Source organism: Neolamprologus multifasciatus, chromosome 15 (assembly GCF_963576455.1).
Source record: "Neolamprologus multifasciatus chromosome 15, fNeoMul1.2, whole genome shotgun sequence".
NCBI lineage: Eukaryota > Metazoa > Chordata > Actinopteri > Cichliformes > Cichlidae > Neolamprologus > Neolamprologus multifasciatus.
The window spans coordinates 32,898,345-32,924,115 of record NC_140453.1 but is presented as its reverse complement, the minus strand read 5'-3'; the positions used below and the strand labels follow the sequence as shown (position 1 = coordinate 32,924,115).

At 40.6% G+C, this 25,771-nt stretch overlaps 3 protein-coding genes across 3 annotated transcripts in view; 1 reads left to right on the top strand and 2 right to left on the bottom strand.

The window, feature by feature from the left end:
• The window catches only part of LOC146502480 (adhesion G protein-coupled receptor D2), a 91,139-nt gene extending 88,582 nt beyond the window's left edge, over positions 1-2,557 (top strand). The window contains exon 25 of the mRNA XM_085132490.1: positions 2,420-2,557. Within this exon, the coding sequence (XP_084988616.1) occupies positions 2,420-2,557 (138 nt within the window). The remainder of the gene's footprint in view (positions 1-2,419) is intronic.
• camsap2a (calmodulin regulated spectrin-associated protein family, member 2a) overlaps positions 1-25,771 on the bottom strand; it is a 345,786-nt gene that overhangs the window by 164,333 nt on the left and 155,682 nt on the right. The window lies entirely within an intron of this gene.
• The window catches only part of nr5a2 (nuclear receptor subfamily 5, group A, member 2), a 76,715-nt gene continuing 51,464 nt past the window's right edge, over positions 521-25,771 (bottom strand). The window contains exon 7 of the mRNA XM_085132491.1: positions 521-7,421. Within this exon, the coding sequence (XP_084988617.1) occupies positions 7,174-7,421 (248 nt within the window). The 3' untranslated portion in view covers positions 521-7,173. The remainder of the gene's footprint in view (positions 7,422-25,771) is intronic.

Sequence of the window (25,771 nt, the reverse complement as noted above, 5' to 3'; positions counted from 1 at the left end):
TAATTGCCTCTCTAAAGAGTTGTTTCCTTTTTTATTCTCTTTGTTTTTTATGTTTTAGTGTTGAAGCATATGAATAAATATAAGTGATCAATAAAACCCTTCCCCTTAACTTTTTGAACAGCCTTTAACATGTAAGAACTCCCTTTCTTCTTATGTGAGGTGAATATATAAAAGCTAATATCAGTTTTCATGACCTTTTTTGGGGAGGGTTTTTCTTTTGCTCTCTGGTTCATTTTAAACTTAAAATATCTTTGTGCTCTGCTTTTGCACCGATGATCAGGCGACCCTGGTTGGATAAAAGGGAAAGGTTAAAAAGGTTAACGTCACACAACGTTGTACTCAGAATTTAAGATGGTACAAATGTGCCAAAAAGTCTTTTTCAATGGTCAAAGTAAGTTGTTTTTTATTTCCCTTTGATGTATTGTTACTGCCAGAACTACTTTACAGGGAGTAAATTTGATCACTCGTTAATCGACATTGGGGGAAGAAGCCCAGGGTCTGGAAGGGGGCTTTTTTTCCCCAGTTGCTCCAGTAGTAAAATGCAAAGTTTCCAATAAGAAGGTAAACTGCTGCCTACTTTTGGTCTAATGATATACAATGACTGAGTCGGTACATGTGGCTGTAGATATTTCATTCAAACCTCACAGCTGTCATTATTTGTTTTTAATAAATACAAATAATTAAGACCAAACATACAGTAAAAGTTCAGCTCTCTCGTAAACTCACTGATTAATTTTATTTAGTGGTTGTGCTTGTCTCCGGCCTGTCGAGCCTCCGGGCCTGCCTGAAACTGGACTGAATATCAAATTTGCTTATTCCAGCATTCAGTTGCACATTTTCTCGCAATCTTGGAACCCATCCAATAGCTTTCTTTCTTTCTTTCTTTCTCTCTTTCTTTCTTTCTTTCTTTCTTTCTTTCTTTTTTCTCTCCTCGTGCCCTCAATCTCTTTCTCTTTGACTGTGCTTGACAATGCAGGGAAACATACAAGCGCATCTCGGTAAATTCGAGTGATGTGGTTCCAGAGTTTAAAAGCTTCACATAACACTAGCAGACACAACTTGGGGCTGTTTGTGTGACGGAAAGGAAAACTTGTTTAGAAACTGACAGCACTGTGTGTGAGAGAGATTTAAAAAAAAAAAAAAAAAACCCTGTATGTGTGTGTTGCTTTTGGCAAGTTATTCATTTGTATTTTTTTTTCTTGCTCTCTGTGTGGTTATCTTTTGAGTTGGTTGGTTTGGAGCTGATGTCCACCTTTGGGGATGCACATAGCATGCATTTCTGAGTATTTTCACCTGAGGCTGCACTTGTTAGAGTCTGTGGATAAATGTATATACATTATTTATACAAATTCAGGGCGAGTGAAAGCAGGTTTAACACGTTTACAGACAGGAGGCCAAGCACTGAAAGCCAAGCTCCAAGTGAGGATTGCAATGCTGTGTGAGGGGAATCGAGCTGGCCGCTTGCTCATCTGTGACCAGCATCCTTAATGCTGCGTGTGAACACAGACCGTATTATCTTTACCGCCTCAGCAATTAAATGATCCCTCATATCAGTTGCATCGTAGGAAGAAATGAAAACTAATAGCCTGTTAAAAGTTTGGTATTTACAAAAGGCTCTTAAGAAACCTCTTGGCTTTGTTGCTGAATTTCTTATTTTCTAAAAATGTAGAAAAGGACTAGTGACTGTTCAACAACTTCTTCTTCTTCAGTTTAGAAATTATGTATGTGTCTTTAAGAAAACATGAGAAGAGATTAATGAACCTAAGAGAGGGATGGGGAGAGAGAAAGGTTGGCTAGAAGGCAGAGAGAACTGTAAGGTGGATCAAACTCGTGGCAGATCATGTCGTGTGGAGAGTTAAAGGCAAATATAAAAAGGACTTGATGAGTATTTGCACAAAATTACACTTGCTGCCAAAGTACAGCTCTTTAGATCATTTATCAACCTCTTGTCTAGATTCACATTGTAACAGTAAAATCATGCTTTAATGTGAATATTGTGCTGCTGAAGGCTGTTGAGCAGGACAGCTTCTTACAATTTAATCGCTTCTGATATAAAACTCTGTATTTGACTTTGAGACCGCAACTGTAGACCTTAATTAACGTTCTTTCAGTCACTCACTAAAGGGTTTCATTTTAAAACGTTGTACTGTATACAATAGTTAGAAATGACTGGCGATTGCATCCGTTCGTAATATTGTTAAAAATTGTTGCAAATGTTGTAACAACAGTAATTTAATAGTGGGGCTCTTCCGCCAGTTTTGACTGACTTTAGTGACAAAGCACTAGATACTGTACTTCATCCTCCTCCCAACATGAAACGAGAGTGACCATTTGTGTTGCATTGTTACAGTATAGATAAGTACTGCTTCCCTAAAGTTACTTGAAATTTCCCACTTACCCATCCCTCTCCTTCATTTAGGAGCTGCCTGCTTCAGAAGTGAATGCCTTGCCACCTGGCTGCAGTCTTCATGTTCCCATGGACCTCGAGTTTTCAGCTTCCTGTTTCCCTCGCAGCCCTACACCTCAGAAAAGCTACGATCTTGTCCACATAGACTGATCTGTCATGATGTTTTTGGTGTTTCTGTACTTCTTATTTGACATTTATCTGCCCCCCAAATTGTCCTTGATTGTTTGCCTCGTTTGTACTTTCTTTACGATGCCTTGGATAATAACATATCGCCTCATGTATATATGTATGGTTATGATCTAAACTGAACAATTAATGATGTGTACATAATGATTTTAAATATGTTTGTCTTTTTTCTCCAGGAAAACAATGTAATTATTTCTCATTGCTACAGGTACTCACGTTGCAATCATACACATAATGTCCCTAAAATAACAAATGAAGTGGAAGTGGGCAGCATTAGTGTGCAGAGGGAGTGAGAACCTGGTGTTATAAGCATAAGAATTATTTATTGAGATATGAGGAAAAACTCAGTTAGCTCCATTGAGAGAAACTCCAGGACCTGGAAGTGATGGAAGCGTTTAAAATGTCAGCAAAAGGGTGAAAAAAGTCAAAGCAGAAAGGAAAGAGCATTTAGATTTTTTTGTCTCCATGTGTTGACAGTGCACATGAGCATATAATGCACAAAAGTAGTTGTTTGAATCCTGTGTACAAGTCTGTTTCACAATCACTATGTGTTCTACAAAAGTGTGTTGTGAAGCAAACAGGTGGAATTTACACCATTTATGATAACTTCTCATTGTCAAGCTACCAGAAACACTTCCTCAGACCATTTATTTGAATATCTCCAAACATAATTGTCTTAGGTGTTGGAGCAGGACTGCAGTGATGATACAACAAACATGCAGTAAAAAGCAGGACTTATGCATTGCCACATTAGTGGCTTGTGTTGCCTACATGAGTTGTGGATTTCACTGTATGTTACAATTAGGTCCGTAGGTTTATTGTGGATTTGAAATCGCACGATAAAGATGTGACTGAAGTGCATGCTTTCAGCTTTAATTCAAGGTCTTTAACAAAAGATTTGCATTTACTGTTTAAGAATTACAACTATTTTTTATAAATAGTCTCCTATTTACAGAGGCTCACGCTTTAATGACTGACACACAGCTACACAGAGAGGTGACGCCTGTTCCTTTGTTATTTTATGGCAAATGAACCAGACATAATATCTAAAGTTTAAGTGTGTTGAATTTGTGTTTTATAGCTTTTCATTAGAGAGATAGCAACAACTTTAGCAGTGTTCAAATCAACAATCTGGTTTCATTCTTAGAAAGAGTGAATGCACTGACCCACTCAGTCTCAGTGACAGCAAAAGGCCTGAAAGACCAAAGAAGACAACTAACTTGGTTAATGACAGAATTTTTTTCCACAGTAAATAATAAAAATAACTTTGCATCTAAAAAAGTCATGAATACTTATTATCAAGAGACCCCAGAATGAATGGAAACACGGAGGGTTTACAACAAGGTGCAAACCACTGGTTACAGTCAGGAATGAGAAGGCTGGATGAGACTCTTTCAGAAAACATCTTAAAGACCTGCACACTGTAAAAAATATTTAAAGAGATGAAACCAAGTTTTGCTTGTACCAGAATGATGGGAAGAGATAAGTATGGAGAAGGCGAGAAACAGCTCGTGTTATCTTGTTATGGCATGGGTATGTATGGGTGGCAGTGAAACTGGGTCCATAGTGTTTATTGATGATGTGACTGCTGAGCAGGATGTGGCAGAAGTAGCAGGATGAATTTGGGCTTTAGTCTTTGCTTAGATTCAGAATAATGCCACAAAACCTAAGGTCGATGGAGTAAAGGCCTTCAGAGCATCTCGTAGGTGGAAGGAAGTCCATTGGTTCAAGACTTCAAGCAGTCGTTCACTGCAAAAGATTTTCATCCACATATTAAAAACAATCCTTGCAATTTGAACTGTTAGCCTCTGAAAATGGGGTTCTTTGTATAAAAATGTCCATAAGTCATAATCAGTTAATGCAAAACTTTTGTTAAACTCCTTGAATTAAAGATGAAAGTGTGCACTTTAATCAGTCCTCGATTGTTTGATTTAAAATCTATACTGTTGTGTACAGAAATTACAAAAATTGCACCTTTGTCCAACAAATTATGGACCTAACTGTACGTGAAGTCCAAGGCAGCTGCAGAACCTAAACACTGACTTTGAGAACGTGAATGAGAGGTAAGATTGTCTGACCAGAACACAAAAGTAATGATCGGATTCAGAAATAACTTAATGACTTTTCTGTACATTAAACATGCCGCTGAAAGACTTTAGCTCATTCGATGACTTATTAACAAAATGCTTTAAAGATAAAACAAAACCACACACACCACAGGTTGATGTGGGAGGGACAATGTGATAAACAACTACTATACATATGGAGAAACTTGGCAAGAGAATAATTTAGGCTGCTGTGTTTTTTTGTTGTTTTTTTTAAAGCTGCTTTTCTTAACTTGGGACACAATAATAGAAATCACAGCTCACAGGGGAAAGATGCAGTCTTTGGTATAAGAGCAAACTGGACAGAACAATGATGCAGGATGTGAATAAGTAAAACTAACGTGGCACCGACGTCTTTCACACCTACTCACTTAAACACAATACTTGTTTCAATGTACAGACTTGCATGAACATTTAAAAGACTGAAAACTTGTGATTTTTCTTTCTTTCTTTTGTCTTCTTTTTCTTTTTTTCTTCTTTTCTTTTTCTCTTTTTTTTATTGGAAAGCCTGTTATTTCTGCTCCAGACCTGCATCGTCGAACTACTTATGGAAACGAAACAAGAACATGCTACAGTAAACAAATTTATTTCGGCGTGGACACCTTACGTCATGTAACACATAGATGGAAATATAGCGACGCAATAAATTATCTTCATTATTAAGCGTAACCAGTGACATACTATACATCAAAAAAGCACTGTAAATAAAAAAACAAACAGAAAAAAAGCAAAAGGCTTTTACAAATAAAAAGGTCGGAAGCGAAAAGGAAGTCTTACACAGACATCAATGCTTAAAAAACCCCCCCCAAATAAAACAAACGTTTGAATGCCAGCAGACACAGAAATTAATATTTTAAGTGTGATTCCTCCTTGATTTTAGTGTCTCACGACATAATTTAAGTACTGCTCAAAACAAATAAAAAAATAAAACACTATACACACACCAAAGAAAGCAAACCAGAAGGATCTTTTTTTCTCATTAATTTCTTTTTTTCTTTTTTCTTTTTTTTGTTTTTTAGGAAATCATTGCTTTGCAATTTATGCTTCATCACAGTTCTCTCCCATTTGACCACATGAATGTAAACAACTGCTGAATTATTCATTTTTTTAAATTTTTACAACATTAATACTTTTTATATATATATATTTATATATATATTTATATATTTGTACATATTTTCATTCACATCTGCACGGTTAGCTAGCATGGTAATGAAATAAGGCAAGACTCACATAACTGTGACATCACAATGTTTTTTTTTCTCTTATAATACTGATTATTAAGGTATTTGTCATTTCCTTCATCTGTTCTGCAGCAGGCTTTGGTCTTTTCGGACAAATTCAGGATCGTTCCTTCTCTGTCTCCAGAACCACATTTTGTTTTGTTCCAGTTTTAGTGAAATATTAAAAAGGATTTTTTTTTTGTTTGCTTGTTTGTTTGTTTTTTTGCGGGAAACAGGGCTATAAATACAATTTAAGCTGACATTAGTTAATTGAATTTATTTAACACTGGTCTTTCTGAGGTACATAGTCTAACATAACATGGAGAGATGGAATAAGAAAGGACAACTGCATGGTGACCATGAGGAGCAAATGACTTCAATTACAAGAGAAAAAAAAAAAAGACGTCTTCTTCTTATTCACCCATTTAGCATTTTGTTCGCTAACAAATTCGAATTTTATTTTTCAACTTTCAGTTCTCCCCTTTCAGTTCGGTCGAGCTGCCACTCGTTTTTTTTGTGAGTTAAAAAAAAAACAAAACAACAAAAAACAGACGTGATGGTAGCTGAGAGTCTCTTGCCTGGTTGACAGCTTGTCATTTTGCCCTTACAGTACCAAACAGCAACTAAAAGCCAGTTTTATTGATAGAGCGCACAAGAGAATCATTGACCAAAACAAGCCACCGCTGTAGTCACAAAGCTCTATTAAAGATGGGCAGTGTTATTCAGCTTCCCCCTTTTGTCAGCACAGAAAGCCTCTCAATGGCATTACCCAGCACTAAAACATTTGTGGGCTCTTGAATTCTTAAAGTTGCAGTCTGACAGTCTGATAGTCTTGCTTGTGCAGATGATCAGAAATGATCTTGTACAGTCAAACGCAGATTCTGCTTCAAGTGTTTGTCTTTTTTTTTCTTTCTTCCTTTCAGCATCGTCTTTTTCTGTCTGTGGTTGAGGAAAAGCGACTCTTTTATAGAGTTTTTATTGTGTTTTTTTTCTTTCTACAATAAAGGGATCCAAATGCTGTTTGTCTGTGCACGTTATGAGTCTCTGTGCACGTGTTTGTCCACTTCAAGTTGTAACTTGAACCACACGCACACACACAAAAAAAGAGCTCGATATAAACTCTGCTCCCCATCCTCTAGGTCACCACATAGTCAAGTGTGAGCTGGAGGTTTGGTTTTGGTGAAAGCATTATTTGGAGTTTCTGGACTGCTGCAAAACTGCACAGCTGCACTGCGGGTAGGAAAGTCGCCTCCTAAGCTCTTTTGGCGTGCAGCATTTCAATAAGCAGGTTGTTGCAGGGCACGTCGCCGTTCAGGTGTTTGTAGTAAAGGTATTCTTCGGCTTGCAGGCTGATGGCTCGTATCTCGGGTAGCCGGAGGAGCAGCTGGCCAAACTTGTCCGTTTGCTGCGGGTAGTTACACATGACGTAGTCCAGCAGCGCTGCATTGACCTGCTCCTGGACGCTCTCGACCAGGTGAAAATTCTCCAGGTTCTTCACATCTACGGGAAGGAGGAAGAGAAAGGTTAGTTAAAGTCAGGCTCCACAGGAAATGTGGGTCAGCGTGACAACAGGTGAGGGAACTGAAACCAAGGTTACCCACACTCAAAGACGCTGTTTCACTTAAAAAAAAAATCCACATTCATATTACAGACACACAGATTAGTTCTTTGGTTATTGCGTATTTTCACGTTGCTCAAAATCTGGCACTCCATGTTGACGTATCCCTCCCTCCTCTTCTTTTTTCCTCTTAATCATCTTCTGGGACTACAGTGTAGAGGGAGTCAGGTAAAGGCAACAAAAAAAGAAGGTTCTTCTCCTGAGACACGAATTCCCCAAGAGCCCATGAATTATGCAGGGGAGAGTTGTAGTCGTATTAGCACCAGAGCTGCTCCTTAACCTAACGCTTTCACCACACTTTTGTTTAAGATCAAAACAATTTGTCCCACTTATTTTATTTTTTTTAAATGTGCAGGTAAAAGTTTGCAATGTCTGATGAATAACAACGCTAACTTTAAATAAAAGAGTAGACATCATGTGCAGGAATCCATCTCAAAGGAAAACCCCCTTTTTTCACCATTAATTCCTCGTGCAAAATACATTTTGCATCTCTCTAAAACCCTACCTTTCTGCGCAGCTATAAGCACTTTTCCTTGACAATAATAAGCTCACTGGGGGTTTGAGCAGATTATTGCAAGACAAGACAAAAAAATTTGCTAAATGGATAATGGTGAACCAGAGCGCTGTGTGTACTTGTCATGATTATGAAGCACAGGGCTGCAGAATATTTAATCAGGTAGCAGCTCTGTGTGTGCGTGTGTGATCTTTTATTAATCTGTTTGACCCCAGGTCGAGTGTGCTCACAGTGGGCTAATGTAGAACGACAGAGTCTGTGTATAGTTGGACCAGCACACACGCACACACTAAAATATACCACCCTTCCGACTTAATCTCTCAAACACACACACACGCACACACACCCGCACTAATCCATGGAAATACACATAATATTTCTTTCTTTCTCACACAGTACCCTCTTCCCACACACATACAAACTTACTCACGCACACATGTGCCCCATCCACCCACCTAGAGCATTAGGAGGAAGGAGGGGGAGATAAATCAGCAGCTAATGAGGTCTAGAGAATGAGAAGCAGGTCCTTCAAGGCACTTCCATCTATGATGCACTCTACCATGCTATTGCAATCTGTATGTGTATGTGTGTGTCTGCCTGTTCTTGTGTTGCTTGTGTGTGTGCCAGCATGTACTGTGTTGATGCTCACCCTGACCTCTGAATGACACGGCGGGGGGCTAAATAAGGCCAAGAGGAGGGCAGGAAAAGGGGGAGGGGTGTGGCCTGTGACAAAGGAGCCTCCAAACAAACATGACATGTGCTTTTTCCTGCTGCCACTCAGCTGTCTGACCCCACTCAGACTCCAGCACCGTCTTTCACACCACCAACACCTCAGAGAGGCCTTTATGTAGCCTTACATAAGCCAGCCCAGTAGACTGTCGAGTGCGCTTTAAGCGTTTCCACATAGACGTCCTACGCAGGTCAACAAGGAGAAAAGTCTTCTTCTTCTTCTTTAAAAAAAAAAAAATATCTACAAATGAAACAATTTAAACATTTAAAAGTTTTAGAGTCGCTCAGAAAGTTTGGGAAAAAATGCAGAAATCACTGAAAGTGCTACTGTTTTGGATTTTTGTTGTTTATATCAAGTTGACTGTTAAGTTATGTTTTGAGCATGCACTACAAAAAAAAGATTTTTTAAAGGACTCAACATCCGTGGCATTGCTGTACGTATCCATGGACAACAGATGGGCATAGCTACATCTCTTCAAATAAGAGTCTTTTTTTTGGAGAAATCAATAGACAAATACATTTATATTTTATTAAATTAAAGTTTGTCAGCATAAAGGAAACAAAACTGAACCTACGGGAATTTTTTTATAGAAGAGACATATTTGAATTTTAAGTCATATGTCATTATAGTATTAAAAAATCATTGAAAACTAACTTTTTCCTGAACACACTATGTGTCTAATAACTTCTGTTACAGAACGAGTGTAGCTTTACTGCTAGCCATCCTCTCCAAACACTAAATACCACGCATACATTAAAGAACACAATCAAATTTAAATAGAAAATTCTGTTTAGTATAATCAAGAATAAGATCTTTTTGGGCCGTATAATATAAGAATAAGTGTTTTCTGCAGTGCAAACACTGTAACAACACCACATGCTGGTATAGTCACATCAGAGGCATGCCAAGTATAACCATGCTTTCTCTGAAAGATTTGTCTCAGTTTTGTGTGCGACTACGTTAGTTAGATGTGTGCGTGTGTCGATGTTGGGGGGACAATGGAGAATTAGGATCCAATGTCTCTGTCAAGCTAATTAGGCAAAAGTGAGGCAATAAGACAGCATTTTAATTGCTAATTATTAGCAGAGCCTCTTTTGAAAAAATAATGAATCGGGGCTTCTGAAAAAAGGGAAAAAAGGAAAAAGTACAAATGACAATAGCATGATATCGATTGTCTATTGGAAAAAACAGTGAAAAAAAGAAGAAAAAGGTTGAAGAGTTGTTTGTTTGAATTCTGCTGCTAAACACATTAGAAAAGTGAAGAGCTACAAGAGCTACTTTCGGCTGCTCCCTTAGTCACATGAGGCCTCCACAGCAGGTAGCACTGCATATTTGATTTGGCAGACCCTTCCTGACACAACACCAAAGGGAATCTCTTCCTGGGGCTTGAACCAGGGATCTTTGCTGCTTAGGTGATTGTACATGAAGCCACTAAGGCAGAAAGTAAACTCAGAGTAATTTAGTCATTCGACGGCACGAATGTGATGAATTAAAACAAGCAGCAAATAAACAATTGATCAGTGATTCCCAGACAGTGGCAGGTTGGAGTATTAAATGTGCTAAGCACTCGCTCCTCTTCCTTCAGTGCCCCCCTTCGTTCCCCCTCCCCTCTCTCTCTCTCTCCCTCTCTCCATCTCATCCTTCAGTCACTGTGGGACTAATTATCAACTTTTTTTCACATAAAACAGCCACAGTTCGTTGCAGTGCCGCGTCCGAATACTCAAAAGGAAACCCCGAGGTCCCGCAGAATACATTGTTTCATTTGACGGCCGATCATGCTGAAGCCAGCGACCTAATGCAAGAGCACACACACGCACACGCACGCACAGACACAGACACACACACACACACACACAGACACACACACACACAGATTAATTCTCTCTTTCACAGAACCCCTGAAATCTCCGCTGTGCTTTTTAATTAGACTGGATCTGCTCTGTGCTGTGAGTGTATGTCTTTTACGCTCTTTCACCGACCCTTACAATCAACCTGCTCCAGGGACACACACACACAAAAACTGCACATTCAGTCATGCAAACGCTTGCTCCATTATTTCACTCTGATCACAGAGATGCCTCATAGAGTGGACAATGTGTTGGGAAAAATATGACCCGAGAAATAAAAACAACACATACACTTAGTTACACCAAGGGTTTTCTTTTTTGTACATTTTTCTTAATTCTGTATACTTAGACTATTTTAGTGTTGTGTTCTTCGCTAACAGGTCGCTGTAGATGAGATTCATGTCGGTCACAGTTACTCATGTTAGTAACTATGTTACTGTGCAGTATATGGTGCCTACTGCGATTATCTGGGCGTCTAACATCCCTGTCACTGGCCGAACGTCAGTTTAGGTGGAGCTAAAGTCAGTTGTGATTACCTGCTAGCTGAGAGCGTGGCCAGCCATTTAATTCTGCCCAAATTAGACAAAAGTGTTGCTATGTTTGTTATTAAGGTTCAAAAGTTGGGGAAATGTCATGTTTCATAAATGAAAGAAAAGAAAATCCTAAATACTACAAGTAGGGAGTTCACTTGATAGGTTTACATTAAGCTAGCACCTGTTTTGTGAAGGCACTGCTAAGTCGCCAGCAGTTATTACAGGGTAAAACAACACCGTGTTCTCTCACATTACACTTTAAGGGCCTCGATCAATAAACCTCTGAGTCACGTGCTGCCCATACACACAGCCTTTCAAAACTTCACAACATGTGTTTTCTGCCGGGTCCAAAAACAACACATAAAACTGGTGGGTCATAAATAGTTATTGAGGGAACTGCTGTCAGTAAAACTTGTCCAATTAAACGCAAGTGGAAGACAAACTCGTTACTTCCTGCATAGGCGGGAATTAGGTGGCTCGGCTCTTCCAATAGGTGCTCTCAAAGGCATTTATACGAGCTGATCAAAGCTGGAGGACCTTTTACTACGGCAGCGGTGCGTCAAAGAGTGAGGAGCTGAATGTGCATTCCCGCTAACTCCTCTTTATTGCGCCCTACTGGACCGTTATCAAGTCGACGCTGTCCACAGCTACTTTTTCCACTATTAATCTGCCTTACAACTTGGCTCCAATCAGAGATGGGGGCGTTGACAGACGAGAACCCGGTGACCTTTGACTCTTAGAGAAACATATGAGGACTAATGACTTACTAACTATCACAAGAGAAGTGTTGCATGATCACTGGGAGAACTCTGCTGTGTCTGTGTTTAAAACACAGGGCAGCAAAGGCAATCAAAGCAAATAAGAGCCACAGGGCAAGGAGCAATGGCCGAGCGGTTAACGCTAGCACTTAGGTAGCCTATTATCAGAGTTATGTTGCTTTGCCCTGAAACATAATCTTTGATGAATAACATTTTGTTTTACCCCCATTAGCCTCACAGCACCATAAAGTCGTGGAGTACACAAACATGCATGCTACACATGCATACACTCACCTCAGCTCCTATCAACACTCCACTGACAACATTTCATGTGGACGTGCATGTGTGTGTGTGTGTTTCTTTTCTTCTACAGGATGCTCTTCTTCCCCATTAGAGTATTACATCTATCTGTGCTTGCCAGAAAACAGGTTCCCCTGTTCCTTGGAGCTCTCAGCTACCTTGTTTTCCTCCAAGTCCCGTTTGGGGAATTCCCTTCTCGATATGAAGCCTCCACCTTAGAGGCGAGTGAAAAAATAATGGAGGTAAACTGCAGATATATGCCTCTTAACATTTAATGGGGGAGTCTTTGAAACCTGATACTCCAAAGGGTAAAAGGATAACGAGTATCACAACAATCTGATCACAGAATGTAAGATGAGGATGTGGAGGAATGTATCTATTGTCTGCTTTAGGAACGGAAATTGATCTCACAAAAAACATCCAACTATGATGTAAACCATGGTGGTTAAGGCAGGGATATACTAAAAAAAAGAATAAAAAAATACAAAATGTGGTTGTGACATAGTACACAAATCTTCCAGGAAGTGGGTACACTGTGGACATAAATAGATGAGCATGATTAGGAACTGTAGTGATGTTCCTGGAGATGATGGTAGCAATGGAGACTCATCAGACCAGGCAACTTTCTTCCAGTCCTCCATTGGCCAGTTTATAGTGAGCACCAGCGAACTGTAGCCTCAGTTTTCTGTTCTTAGCTGCACACCTTGTGGTCTTCTGCTACAGCAGCCCATCTGCTTCAAGGTTCAGAGATGCTCTTCTGCATACCTTGATCATTGTTTAATTGTAGGGTAGTGCCTTATTGTTGTCGTGATTTGTCGCTATATAGATAAAACTGAATTGAACCCAATTGAATTGATGCTCAGTTTGAACTTTGGCAGATTGCTGTGATGTAATTGGCTGTGATTTCCATTAATTAACATCCAAATGGATGTACCTAACAAAGCTGCCTTTGAGTGGCCATATAGGTTTGTGTAGTGTTAGGCTCATTTGTAAACAAAAAAAAGTCCAAACCCTGGACTGCTTAATCCCTGTGTGAGCCAAAATGTCAGTTTCAACAAAATCAGAAGTGAGATGCATCCTTGCATTCTAATGCTGGAAAGGTGTGGAGATTTCAGATGCCATTCGACTATCCAATCACCTTTCAGGCTTGAAAGGTGAATTTGAAACGGACATATACCGACTGGTACAGAACCACGATGAACAAGTTTAATTACCCTTTTCTTTTGTATTTATTCAAATGATAGGATCACTGGATGTATACTTCATACTCAGGTATAAAAAAGGTCTCATTAATCTCTGAGAAGTGACCCTTTATCGTAAGTAGTGACCATTATTTCACCAGCATACATGTAGCTACATACTATAGCTACATGCCCTTAAGCTAGCATAGAGCCCAATATCCAGAGGCCAAATTTCCTCTGTGCCTGCAATGAATAATAACGGTCTCACAGTTTCTGGCCACCAATGGGAACATGCTGTTGTCAGCTTGTCAGAAGAAAGCATTAAGGCTCAATTTGCCCGCCGACTCATCAAGTCCTCACTTTCTCCTCTCCAGGGGCCAAATGCCATGCGGCTGTAAAAGAGAATTAAGCAGCTCCGGTCCAGTTGGGAATATATTAAGTCAGATCTAAACCTCAGCTGACAACAATGCTATTGTTGTTAAGCTAAACAGGTAGCGGCTGCTTGAGTTCTGTCGCCCAAGGATGGGTCGGTGGGCTCGGCGGGGTGATGGAGAGAGGTCGAGAGATATTGAAAGGAAGAGAAATGCGCCTAAGGTCTGATAAAATAAATAAGAGAAAAGGTGCTTGGAGCAGGAAGGAGACAAGCTTCTCTCATTGCCTATGCTGGCTGGAAGGTGCTGGGGATTTATCTTGGGGTGAAGGGGAAAGCAAATTTACACCCTGAATCAGTAGATCCTGTCTGTGGCTGTATTAGTAAGGGTTCCAACAGATGGGCACAACCAGGGAGATTAATATCAGTGGGGATACATATTAAAGGGATAGTTAAGACTTCTCTACATAGAATGGCACGGCAATGATATTGTTGTGTGGCTATTACAATAAATCACACATCCCGTAAATAAATATGTCCACAAGATGAGTTTGTTGGCCATGCTAATGATCATATGGTTAATCGGATGAAAAAATAAATAATTGCCAGACGAATCAGCAATGAAAATAATCCTTACTTGCATTTCTAACATGCTTCAGACCTGCTGGGGTAAAAATCATATTGCTGGGGAAGAAAAAAAATCACATTGTCTCAGCATTATGAAAATCCATTTGCCAGAGGGATACTAAGAGACTTGAATCAGCAATGAACCTGGTGCTTAGCCCTCTGTGGTCCCTCTAGTCCTCCCCACCTCTGCTCCTTATTGCCCCCCACTTGTTTTTTAACCCCACCCCCTCCCTGGAGGTGGAACCAAAAGCCTTTCAGTGAGTGAGCGATGCACCCACAGGTCCCTGTTCTCCCACCTTCCTGACGCTGCGTGGACTGTGCAGAAAGTTAACACCCCCTCTCCACTCGCTAAACAGCTCCCAGTCATGTAGCTAGACACAGCTAATGATGCTAACGCTTGACTGACAGGCTGAGCACTAACAGGCAGCAATCCAGATGCAAAGTCCCTTCGTTTGGTGTAATGTGAGGAAATGTCGATGGAGAGGCGAAAAGGAAAAACAAAAAAGGAATCTAATGAATTTGAAATCAATATTGCTGCACCTGTGAGGTGGCTCTTCAGCTTCCCTGTGACTCTACCTTGTATTTCATTTGTACCTGTCAGCAACAGTAGGAGCAGGCACCGTGTGTGCCGTTCCTGTGTCTGTCTGTCTGTCTCTCTGTGTATCAATGCATGCATGTGAACCTCGTTTAGATTCAGTGCACTTTTGCACCCGTCGGCTAATTACACCCAGGGTTTGTTTGTTGGTGGAGGGGAGGGCATAGAGAGTGGAGGGGCATGTCAACCTTTCTTGTTTATGATAAAGTGACAGAAAATCATTGGGGGGTCAAGTATCGCCCCCCCCCCTCGCCAACCCTCCGCTGCCCCGAAAACTCCTGCAGCAGTACAGAAGGTGCATGGTGTGGGATGCCTCCCCTTTAATGAGACCATTAAAGGGCCCGTGTCCCCGTCAATAGATTTCTCTCATTCTTTCTCTGACAAATTTGAATTAATAATTCAGCATCAAGCGCCCGGGGATGTATATTTTCAGCATGAAGGACAGTTAATCCATAGTGTCAGTTTCCCACCTCGCTGTCTCTCACTCAGTCTTTCCCTCGTGCTCTCTCTCGTCTTACATCCCACCCATCCCCTCTCCTTCCTCTTCATTCGGCTTCGTTCTCTTTTGATGCCGGCAGGTAGAGTGCTGACTAAAGAAGAGTGTGCCACATATATTCCACGCCTCCTTTTGACTTCTTTGTTCTCTGTGGGATTTTTTTTGGTTCCCCGTTAAGTTGACTGCACTTTTCACATAAGTGCAAATTGGGGTTTCATTTATTTAAAAGTATTGGATGGCAGCAGCTCTCCTCCCCACCCCTCCAACTCAGAGTTAATGGGAGATGGCATGTTTGCAGGCTGCTTTTCAAAGCTCAACTGTAGATTTTACTGCACGCTCCCGCTGCGCCAAATGTTAGGACAGTCGTGCGCACAATTCGAGAAAGTCAGGGGAAATTAGTCGTTTTGAAAATAAACCACAAGTATGCTTACTTATGTCCACACATGCTCAGGTTTGACGGTTTCACTGGTTTTGAGTGATGAGTTTTAACAAAAAATACAAGGGCTGCTTCACTGTGCGGTCTCGTGTTCGTCATTACACGCTGGAGTGGTGTCTAACTGTGAAAATGAAATTCCAAAAACAACCCCCCCGAAAACAAAACACCTGCACATTCACTTTCTTGAGGATGTCCAGATGTTACATTTTGTTCCTCTACAGAACAAAATGTAACATCTGGGAAAACAACACCAGCGTGCTTAAAAAAATCAGCTGTGTAGCCAGGTAATCACTGTGAAATGAGTTGATTTTTAGGATGGCTGCTCTCTGTTTATATTTGAGATCAGTTTGTTGAGCTGTCTAGTATCTAGTAATATTTAAACAGCTTTTTAAAAAGTATAAATATATTATTATTCATTATTCTGTCAGTATTGCATCAGTGACAAATACCTTTTTAAGTTATCTGCAGTTCTATAATAATACTGATCGTTGTACTGAGCATCGTATCCATTTCCAAGCTTGCAGTGTAATGCCAGGGGTAGCTTTTGCTATCAGTGCCAGGTGGCACTAAAGTACAACTTTATGCTCTAAGGCAGCGTGCACAGGCACAAAGAGCTGGGATAGCAAACGCCTGCTACTGCAGAGCATTATTTTATATTACATAGCTTTGTTTTCTTATGATTTACTGTATGAGCGCATTCTGTTGGCATGTCTGTGAGAACAGAAGGTTGATTGATTCATTTTGTTTCATCATGGACTGCTTCTTGGCTTCCTGACCCCTTTCTTTAGCCACAATCACTCCTCTCTTTCTTATTTTTCTCCCAACACAACATAAAGAATTGCTTTCCTTTCTGCGTACCAGCACCACGCTGCTAAAAATAAGTTTCAGCATGAGAACGAAGAGGCACGAAAGGAGCTGTGATGGTTCAAGAGTGAGGGTGTAATGTCACCGGTGGGTGGGTGGGTGGGGGGGCCTCAGTGAAGAGAAAGAGAGAGAGAGAAAGGGTGAGAGAACAAGAGACGGCAACTGTTGGATCATCTGTGCTTTAAAACATTTAATCACTGTCTCCGGTTGCACACAGACACACGCACACAAAGACTAAAGCATGGACGCACATATCATCTTAAAGCTCTGCTGTTCTGTGCTGTGACAGAAGTATCTTGTAACTACATTGTCCACAGACACACACACACACACTTAAACACACACACGCGCCCACCAGAACAGAAGCTCAAAGAGCAAAGGGTGTATGGACTTATAGCAGCCACCATGACCACCATATAGCTTACCAAAAAGTTTAAAGGCATGCCTCTGCACTATACATATTCACAGAGGGATGCAGAGACTGATAATCCACATGCCAGGCAGTGCTGTAATGCCAGCGAGCTCCGTTTGTAATATCAGCCCGGTAGGTGTAGATGTAGGGGATTATTGCTGTTCTTAGTCTACTTAGCATTTTTCATGCAAAGTCACGCACTTGCAAGTTTAGTATCATTTCCATTGCTTAATCCTGACTTTTGATAGAACGCAGTTCAGTTATGGAAACTAGGTTTCATTTAATGGGCTTTCTGAATAACTCAGTGCGTCATCCCTTTTATCTTTTTTCAATCATTACAACTCTGCGCTCACGCCTTTAGCATTTTGCATAAAGTAATGATTGTCTAGTGAGTTACACTAATGACACATCACGAGCTATACAAGGATCATAAATGTCTTGTCGTAAAGATTTTTTTTTTTTTTTTACACAACAACTGCAGCAATAACAGTGTAGCTCCTTCTGAGATATTGATCGAAAGAGTGAATGGCTTTACAACTTTACAAATGATTGACAAGGCTGGTGTGTGTGAAGCTTGGGGCCCAATGGATTACGTTTGTATTACTGAACACTTGACTGGCAATAGACTTAAAGACTTAGAGGCCACTCCTTTGGCCTAGATCTCAATGTGTGTCTTTGCGCACGTTTTCTTGTGTGTGTGTGTGTGTGTGTGTGCGCGCGCTACACGTGATGGCTACATGCTCTCTTTATGTAATCAAAAACATGCCAGTTATTGCGAAAGCTTGACATTTAAATAATTTTGCTCTGATCACTATACTTTATGACAGTAGTAGTTAGTCTGGTGTGAACCATCAGTGCACATACACACACACACACAGTGACCACAGTCCTCATCTCACAGCACTGTTATACTGTATTATGAGTGAAATATTGATGCTTCTTCGATTCCTAGGACCAGCTCTGTTTTGTTGACTATTTGTCTTTCTTATTGCACGGTGCTCTGGGGGTTATGCTTTGTGATTACAGAAAATTATCGCATTGTTTAAACTCGTTATAACCACATGATAAGTATGAAAAGCTGGTTGCTCTGATAGTCTAAAGTCGGTGTGATAAGGTCCTGCGGAATAAAACCAACAGGTCCTCTAAAGCAGTTATTAGATAGCATAAAATCAGTGCCAGGGACTAGATGATGCTTGAATCAAGAGAGGGATTATCTGATGCACTCTGGTGTATGCACAATTTGTTCTCCGAGTCTGTTTTCCTTGGCTAATGTGAGCCTGTTCTCCGCAGGGCCCCAGATAGCCCAGGTCTGTCTTGCCTACCCCAAACAGACATCCCTCAGTCTTTAATTGGAGACGAGAAGCAGCCCTGCTAGCACAGCGTTGGGACCTGAGCCGCGGCCACTGAGAATGCATTAGCATTAGCATTGCAGCGGACCGACCTGTACATAATGATAACCTCAAGCTCTGCCCACTGGGAGCAGCTCCTGTTCATGCACGCACACACACGTACACACCAGCACACGCTCCCTTCCCCCCTTCTACCCTATACACGCAGCCACGTAAACAAGCAAGTGTAATGCAGCCCCAGTGGTGGGCTGCTCGACGATCAGAGGAAGGTGGGGTGGAGAGAGAAAAAAATCAGTTGCCGCCGTTCGGCTGAAAAGTGTGTGTAATGAACTTGAGTTCCATTGATCGGGACTCAGAGTACAGAACCAGGGGCTGTTTGTCCCAGAAGGGCTGCCATACCGTTGCTCAGTAGCCCCTCATAAATGTTTGAGAGGCCTCAGCCGCTCCAGATCCATCCTACCTGGGTTAAGATTCTCTGTTACAACACACATATCCAGGTTGATACCAATGATGGATGGACGGTGGTTGAGGGGATCATCCAATATTTTACCTTGATGACATTTAGGTGGTGTACTCTACAAGTGAGTCATGCTGATGGTAGTGCTAGAGAGCATTTTTTTCAAGCAGACAAGATTTTAAGACAAAAACGTTGTGCGCAGACCTGCAACTAAGTTGAGCATTGAGGCTAATATTTGCAAGGATGTGCTAATTAGGTTGGCATGCTATACCTTCCAAAGCTCTAAGGCCCTCAACTGGCCCCCGAAAGCCTCCGTATGCTAGACAGGGTTGATATTACTGCAGATATCACTTAGAAAATACCTGATGTGCTCGGCCGACCATCCATGCCTCCTTTTGACTGCTAAGTATCAGCTGGCGGGAGGTCCTCCGCGTTATGCAGCAGGTAATAAAAGTTGAACATTGATTTTCTGTAGCAGCTTGTAACTGTTAATGTTGAGACATCAATAGCCAAAGCAAAGCGCTGGTGCCTTAATAGGAGGCCGAGAATGTGGAGGGCGCGAGCCAAAGCTGACTCTAAATCACAGAATCTATCCTTGCCGATCGATAGGACAGTAACTGCAAGTGTCCCTCTGCTTTCCTAATGTTTTATAATAAACTGACAGCCTGTAATAAGACCAAGGGAGAGGGAGAATGAGAAGGAGGGAGAAGGCAGGAGGGAGAGATAGAGGGGAACAGTTTCTCCATAGCCTATCTTGCCTTAAATCACCCCACATGGGAGCGCAGGAGAGATACACAGGGTAAGGTAGAAGGGTGAATTTTTTTTCTGGTTAAAGAAAAAAAAAAAAACACTTTTACAGGAGCATTTGTCTGGATGTGCTCACTGCTAGAGTAGTTAGTGAGTGTATTGATGGAGGGGAGCAGAAGTTCAGGGGATATGTCCTGAATTGCTTTGGCAGGACAGTGAGTTAAAGTGCATTAAATTCTGCTGCCAACTTGCAACAGTCATCATATTCAGGAAGAAGTGAAGGGCTGGGCTGCACATATTTTGATTTTACATTCAGAGAGATCTAACTACTTTTGAAACACTACTGGTACAGTAGATGATGAGCAAGTTTTCTTTACTATGCCGTTGCAATGAGGCTGCTGGTTTGGAATCATTTATAAAGCTTATTTTTCAAAATAAAAGTGATGCTACAAGGAAGATTTAACATTATACATGATATAAGGATATTTGTATTACATGTGGTGCAAAAACTGTACTGAATAAATAATAAAAAATGTGCTGAAATTAAACTAAAATCACATACACAATAGCTCATAAGTACAGCAAATGTAAAACACTATAACGTTATTATCTGAAATCCTTAGGATGCTGTCTTTTAAATTCTCTTTTATCCTGTCTCCTTCCTCTTTCCCTCACTTGGTCACAGAAGATGGCCTATCCTTCCCTGAACCTGGTTCTGCTGGAGACGTCTTCCTGTTAAAAGGGAGTTTTTCCTTTCCACTGTCGCCAAGTGCTTGCTCATTACTCTGATTATTCAGGTTTTCCCTCCAAACCTCTCTCACATATTCATCACCTTTAAGTCAATGTTACACTGCATGCAATAACCGTTACATATACTGGATGTGTCCCATAGCTCTATAAACTTTTACACATGCATCTGAATCGTTGCAGTCTCTTTTCTATATGTAATTTATTTTCAAAACAATAGAAGACATCATTCAAAACCAATATTTTGGGGAGCAGTTTTATGCAACAATGTTGTTGCAGCAATCTACTTCTTGTGCCATCTGTGAATCTCTGCTGCCACATTAATTATGATACATCACAGGGATGACTAGGGAGTTGGACCTATTCACATGTGACCAGCTTGTAAAAACTGGGAGGTGCATGAACAGCCAAATAGACACAAAATGACCCCATGTGGGTTTGCTGTGTGCAATAGCACATAATAAGCATAAGCATGGCACGGACTCAAGAACATACTCTGTTTTAGGTTTTAGGTTAGAGTTAACCATTGGACTGTCTGTATTTACTGTCTGATAAATGGAACACATTCTCACTCCGAAAGCGTAACATTTTACGCTAGGTGACAAATCGTCAACATATTACGTTTTCGGCTACCCACCACGTTCCTAAATGACGACCTCGGAAAAATGAGGAAATATGACAACCGTATGGACTCAATCTACACATGTTCGCTCTTTTTCTTCAAATCGCTTACAAACACGCTATTTAACATCATTAAAGTCCTGGTTACGGTCAGGAAAAAGGTAATGGTTAGGGCTAGGGATAAGGTTAGGTTTAGGGCTGGAATACAGGGCTGGAACGTCTTTTACCACGGGAACGTCATTGCACTGGATTTCGACCATAACCCGCCGCGTACCATAAGAATGCCGAAGGTCTCCTTTCGCGTTCCTCAGGAACGCCGCGGGACGTGACAAAACGTCGCCATGTTACGCCTCGGGAGTGAGAACGGGCTGGATAAATGTCACTGTTTAACAGTGTCAACATAAGTGTTATATAATTTTCTGCAATAATGGAAAAAGATCTATAAAACACAGCCTAAGCTGTAAATTAAGGACTGGTCGGAGATGATCTGGATGGAGATGTTGAAAACTGAAACTGTACCCAGGTGGAGATATAAGGCTGAGCGTGAAGGTGCAGTTAGTGATGAGAGACACTGATTCTCACTCTGTCAACCACCACCACCAAAACTCACTGCAACTTCTGCCTAATGACAACAGCCTGCAGTATTGCTGGGTAATAGTGGTGAGCTGGAGCTTTTATTGCTTGATAAAGTCTGAAAGCCTTTTAGACAACCTCATTACATGGAATTCCCTACAAAGTGGCTGCCACCATCAGGAGCTGACTGCTCACCATGTTAGATTTCTTAGGATAAAATTGACAGAAAATATACAGAAGGATTAGGTTCATTGCTTTAGGGCACACTCTCACCTACTCCTAATAAGGAGAAAGAAAATGAAAGAAAAGTCAGGACACTCAAACATGATTAGCTGGATTTGGCTCTGTCGGAAACCAAGTTTGAACAACTTTTTTCCTTTTTTTTGTTTGTTTCCCGCATCAGAATGATGCCTGGAGAAACTAGACGGAGGGTAAAAAGATTTGTTTGAAAGGTAGATGAGAGTCCAATAGTTTTCAATCAGCACATGTTTGCCGAGCACTTCACCAAGATTCAAAACAAAGTGATGAAAAAGGACTAGATGCAGCCGCTCAGTGCGCGGACTGCGCTTTATGAACCTTATACATATATAAGGTTCAATCACCACTATTGCATTTGACATTACTGCTGTCAATGGACCAATCCAGTGACTGAAACTAATTTATGGGACACAAACATTTGTCAGAGCTGTCTGCACCGCCATGAACTCGTACACTATGGGGCACCAGTCATGCCACCTTTCAAACACACGCATCTCATACTATCCAGCTTTTTTCTTGTGGAAAAAAACTATCAAATCACATCTGACCTGTAATACTTCACACATGAAACTGCCTGTATGAATTCTCTCATTTGACAGCAACAATGCCAGATTTGTTGGTACCCTTCTCTGTTTTTGTTTGTTTTTTATTTTTTGTTTTTTTGGTGGTGGTGGTGGTGGTGGGGGGATAAAAAAGAGTGTTTAAGAATATTTAAATGAACGGTTTAAAATAACAATAAAACTAAACAAGATGAAAGAAAAGTCTGACACTTCATATAAACAAGGTTTCTGCACCAAGAACTACAAACGATTTTCTTCTTTGTTGGAATTCTACCCAATTCATTTATAAGAGTTTACTCTCATCTATTATATTTTGCATTTGTTTTGCTCTTTTTCTAAATGAGACCAATGCGTTCACTTAATGGTGTATTCCTTAGTAGATGCACATCATGGAGCCAAGAACAAAGACTTGTACACTGGCCTTCAACGCACATATTAAACAAATATGTAAGACTGCTTTCTTCCATTTGCGCAACATCTCTAAAATTAGAAATATCCTGTCTCAGAGTGACGCTGAAAAACTAGTTCATGCATTCATTACTTCCAGGCTGGACTACTGTAATTCATTATTATCAGGATGTCCTAAAAACTCGCTGAAAAGTCTTCAGCTAATCCAAAATGCTGCAGCAAGAGTACTGACAGGGACTAGAAAGAGAGAGCATATTTCTCCTGTTTTGGCTTCCCTTCACTGGCTTCCTGTTAAATCCAGAATTGAATTCAAAATCCTGCTCCTCACATACAAGGTCTTAAATAATCAGGCCCCATCTTATCTTAATGACCTTGTAGTGCCATATCACCCTATTAGAGCACTTCGCTCTCGCTCTGCAGGCCTACTTGTTGTTCCTAGAGTATTTAAAAGTAGAATGGGAGGGAGAGCCTTCAGTTTTCAGGCCCCTCTTCTGTGGAACCAGCTTCCAGTTTGGATTCGGGAGACAGACACTATCTCTACTTTTAAGATTAGGCTTAAAACTTTCCTTTTTGCTAAAGCATATAGTTAGGGCTGGACCAGGTGACCCTGAATCCTCCCTTAGTTATGCTGCAATAGACGTAGGCTGCCGGGGGATTCCCATGATGCATTGAGTTTTTCCTTTCCAGTCACCTTTCTCACTCACTATGTGTTAATAGACCTCTCTGCATTGAATCATATCTGTTATTAACCTCTGTCTCTCTTCCACAGCATGTCTTTATCCTGTTTTCTTTCTCTCACCCCAACCGGTCGCAGCAGATGGCCCCGCCCCTCCCTGAGCCTGGTTCTGCCGGAGGTTTCTTCCTGTTAAAGGGGAGTTTTTCCTTCCCACTGTCGCCAAAGTGCTTGCTCATAGGGGGTCATATGATTGTTGGGTTTTCTCTGTATGTATTATTGTGCGATCTACTGTACAATATAAACCGCCTTGAGGTGACGTTTGTTGTGATTTGGTGCTTTATAAATAAAATTGAATTGAATTGGTCCTCTTTCGTCCGGGAAAGCCTGAAGTCACACAGTGCACATTCGGCTGCGAAGCTTGTTCAGGCTATCCCATATGGAAAAGAAATAGAAAAAACTTATAAAAGACTTACATCAGATGTGGCCTACTTCATATAGTGAATCATATAAGGTTTATATGATTTAGTCATGAAAGTGGCCACTTTCATATATTGTTTTAGTAAGTATCCAAAACATACAAGTTTCATTTATATAATTTTTCTAGGGATCTTATATCTGTTTTCACTCTTGTATGCTTTTCATACAAGTTTCTCACAAGACAGATACAAACTTTATAAGATTTATATATATCTTTTCCATATGGGATTGTAAATGCATGATTTACACATTGCAATGTGCATTATCTAACTAAGGGAAACTCTTCTAACCAGTCATGCCAACAGGTTAATCTCTGACTAACAGTTTTAAATTGACATTGGGGTACATGGTATTTGTGTTTCCACGAGTGCAGCCTCGGAAAAAAACAAGCAACCTAAATGAGGTAAAGTGTACATCTACTGCAGTCCTATTAAATGTCTTAGTTTGCCTAACCCAATTTTAGCATGCAGCAGACTAGCTGTCAGGATGTTTGAGTGATTGTGCAATGGGCCGCCATGTCCTCAAAAGTCTTAACAAATGATTAACCCATTTACTTTCTTAATGACAGCAAATGTTTTGCAATAAACAAGAATGCATTGGAAAACAGTGATTAATTTACAGTATGTAATTCTTCCATCAGATTAACAATCCAAGTCCAATCTGGAGGTGGCTGTAGCTCAGAAGGTAGAGCTGGTCACCTACTGATCGGAAGGTTGGGGGTTCAATCGCTGCCTCCTCCAGTCTGCATGCCAAGTATCCTTGGGCAAGATACTAACCCCAAGTTGCTCTCTGATGCATCCATTCAGTTAGACAGCACTCAGTTTAGAATCAGTGACTGTGAGAACAGGTGTGATTGGGTGAATGTGGCATGTCGTATAGAGCGCTTTGAGTACTCCAGGAGAGTAGAAAAGCGCTAAATAAGAATCAGTCCATTTACCAAGTCTGGAATAAAAATGGACAAAGCCATGAGTCAAATGTCTCAACTTAGCCTAGGGTATAGAGTTTCACTAGATACATTGCTAAAAAGTCTGAAATCTATTGGATAATGTTCAAATGTTGGAGTTATCAAAATCAGGGCAACACTCCAATTGCTGTCATAAAGATGCCTCTTATGTTTATACTCCTTTAATGTATATAATTGTGTGCTATTCATATTATTAGCAGTCTTAGTAGATAAAGTGGGGACTTTGTTTCTTTTCCATTTTTACACTCGTGGGTTCTGTTGTTTCTTTTAAGTTATCAGTTTCAGCATTTTTTTTCTACTGTTTGCTTTATGATTGCCAAATGTACACAGGGCAAAGTTTTAACAGATTACACAGATTACATTTTGTTGTTTTACTGTTACTTTTTTGTGTGTTACGGTAAACAATAGTGCTTTTATTCTCATTATTTTATTAATTTAATGTATGCACTGGCTCATCCACATGACTCTGGAGAACAGGAAAAGAGAATCATATTTTGTGTTTAGTCAAGACGAGGGCATAAGAACACATGTACATACTAACTGTACTTTATTCACGTATTGATCAGGCCAAAGGTACACATCATGCTCCGTTCTGTTGACTTGTAGCCAAGTGCAAGTTTGCCTCCAAAAAGGGAAAAAAAATCTGTTAAACTTTGTTAGACATTATTAAATACGGATTACTGAGCATGCTCTGCTAAATGGCTCAATAGAATAAATGTTGAACTGTCACTG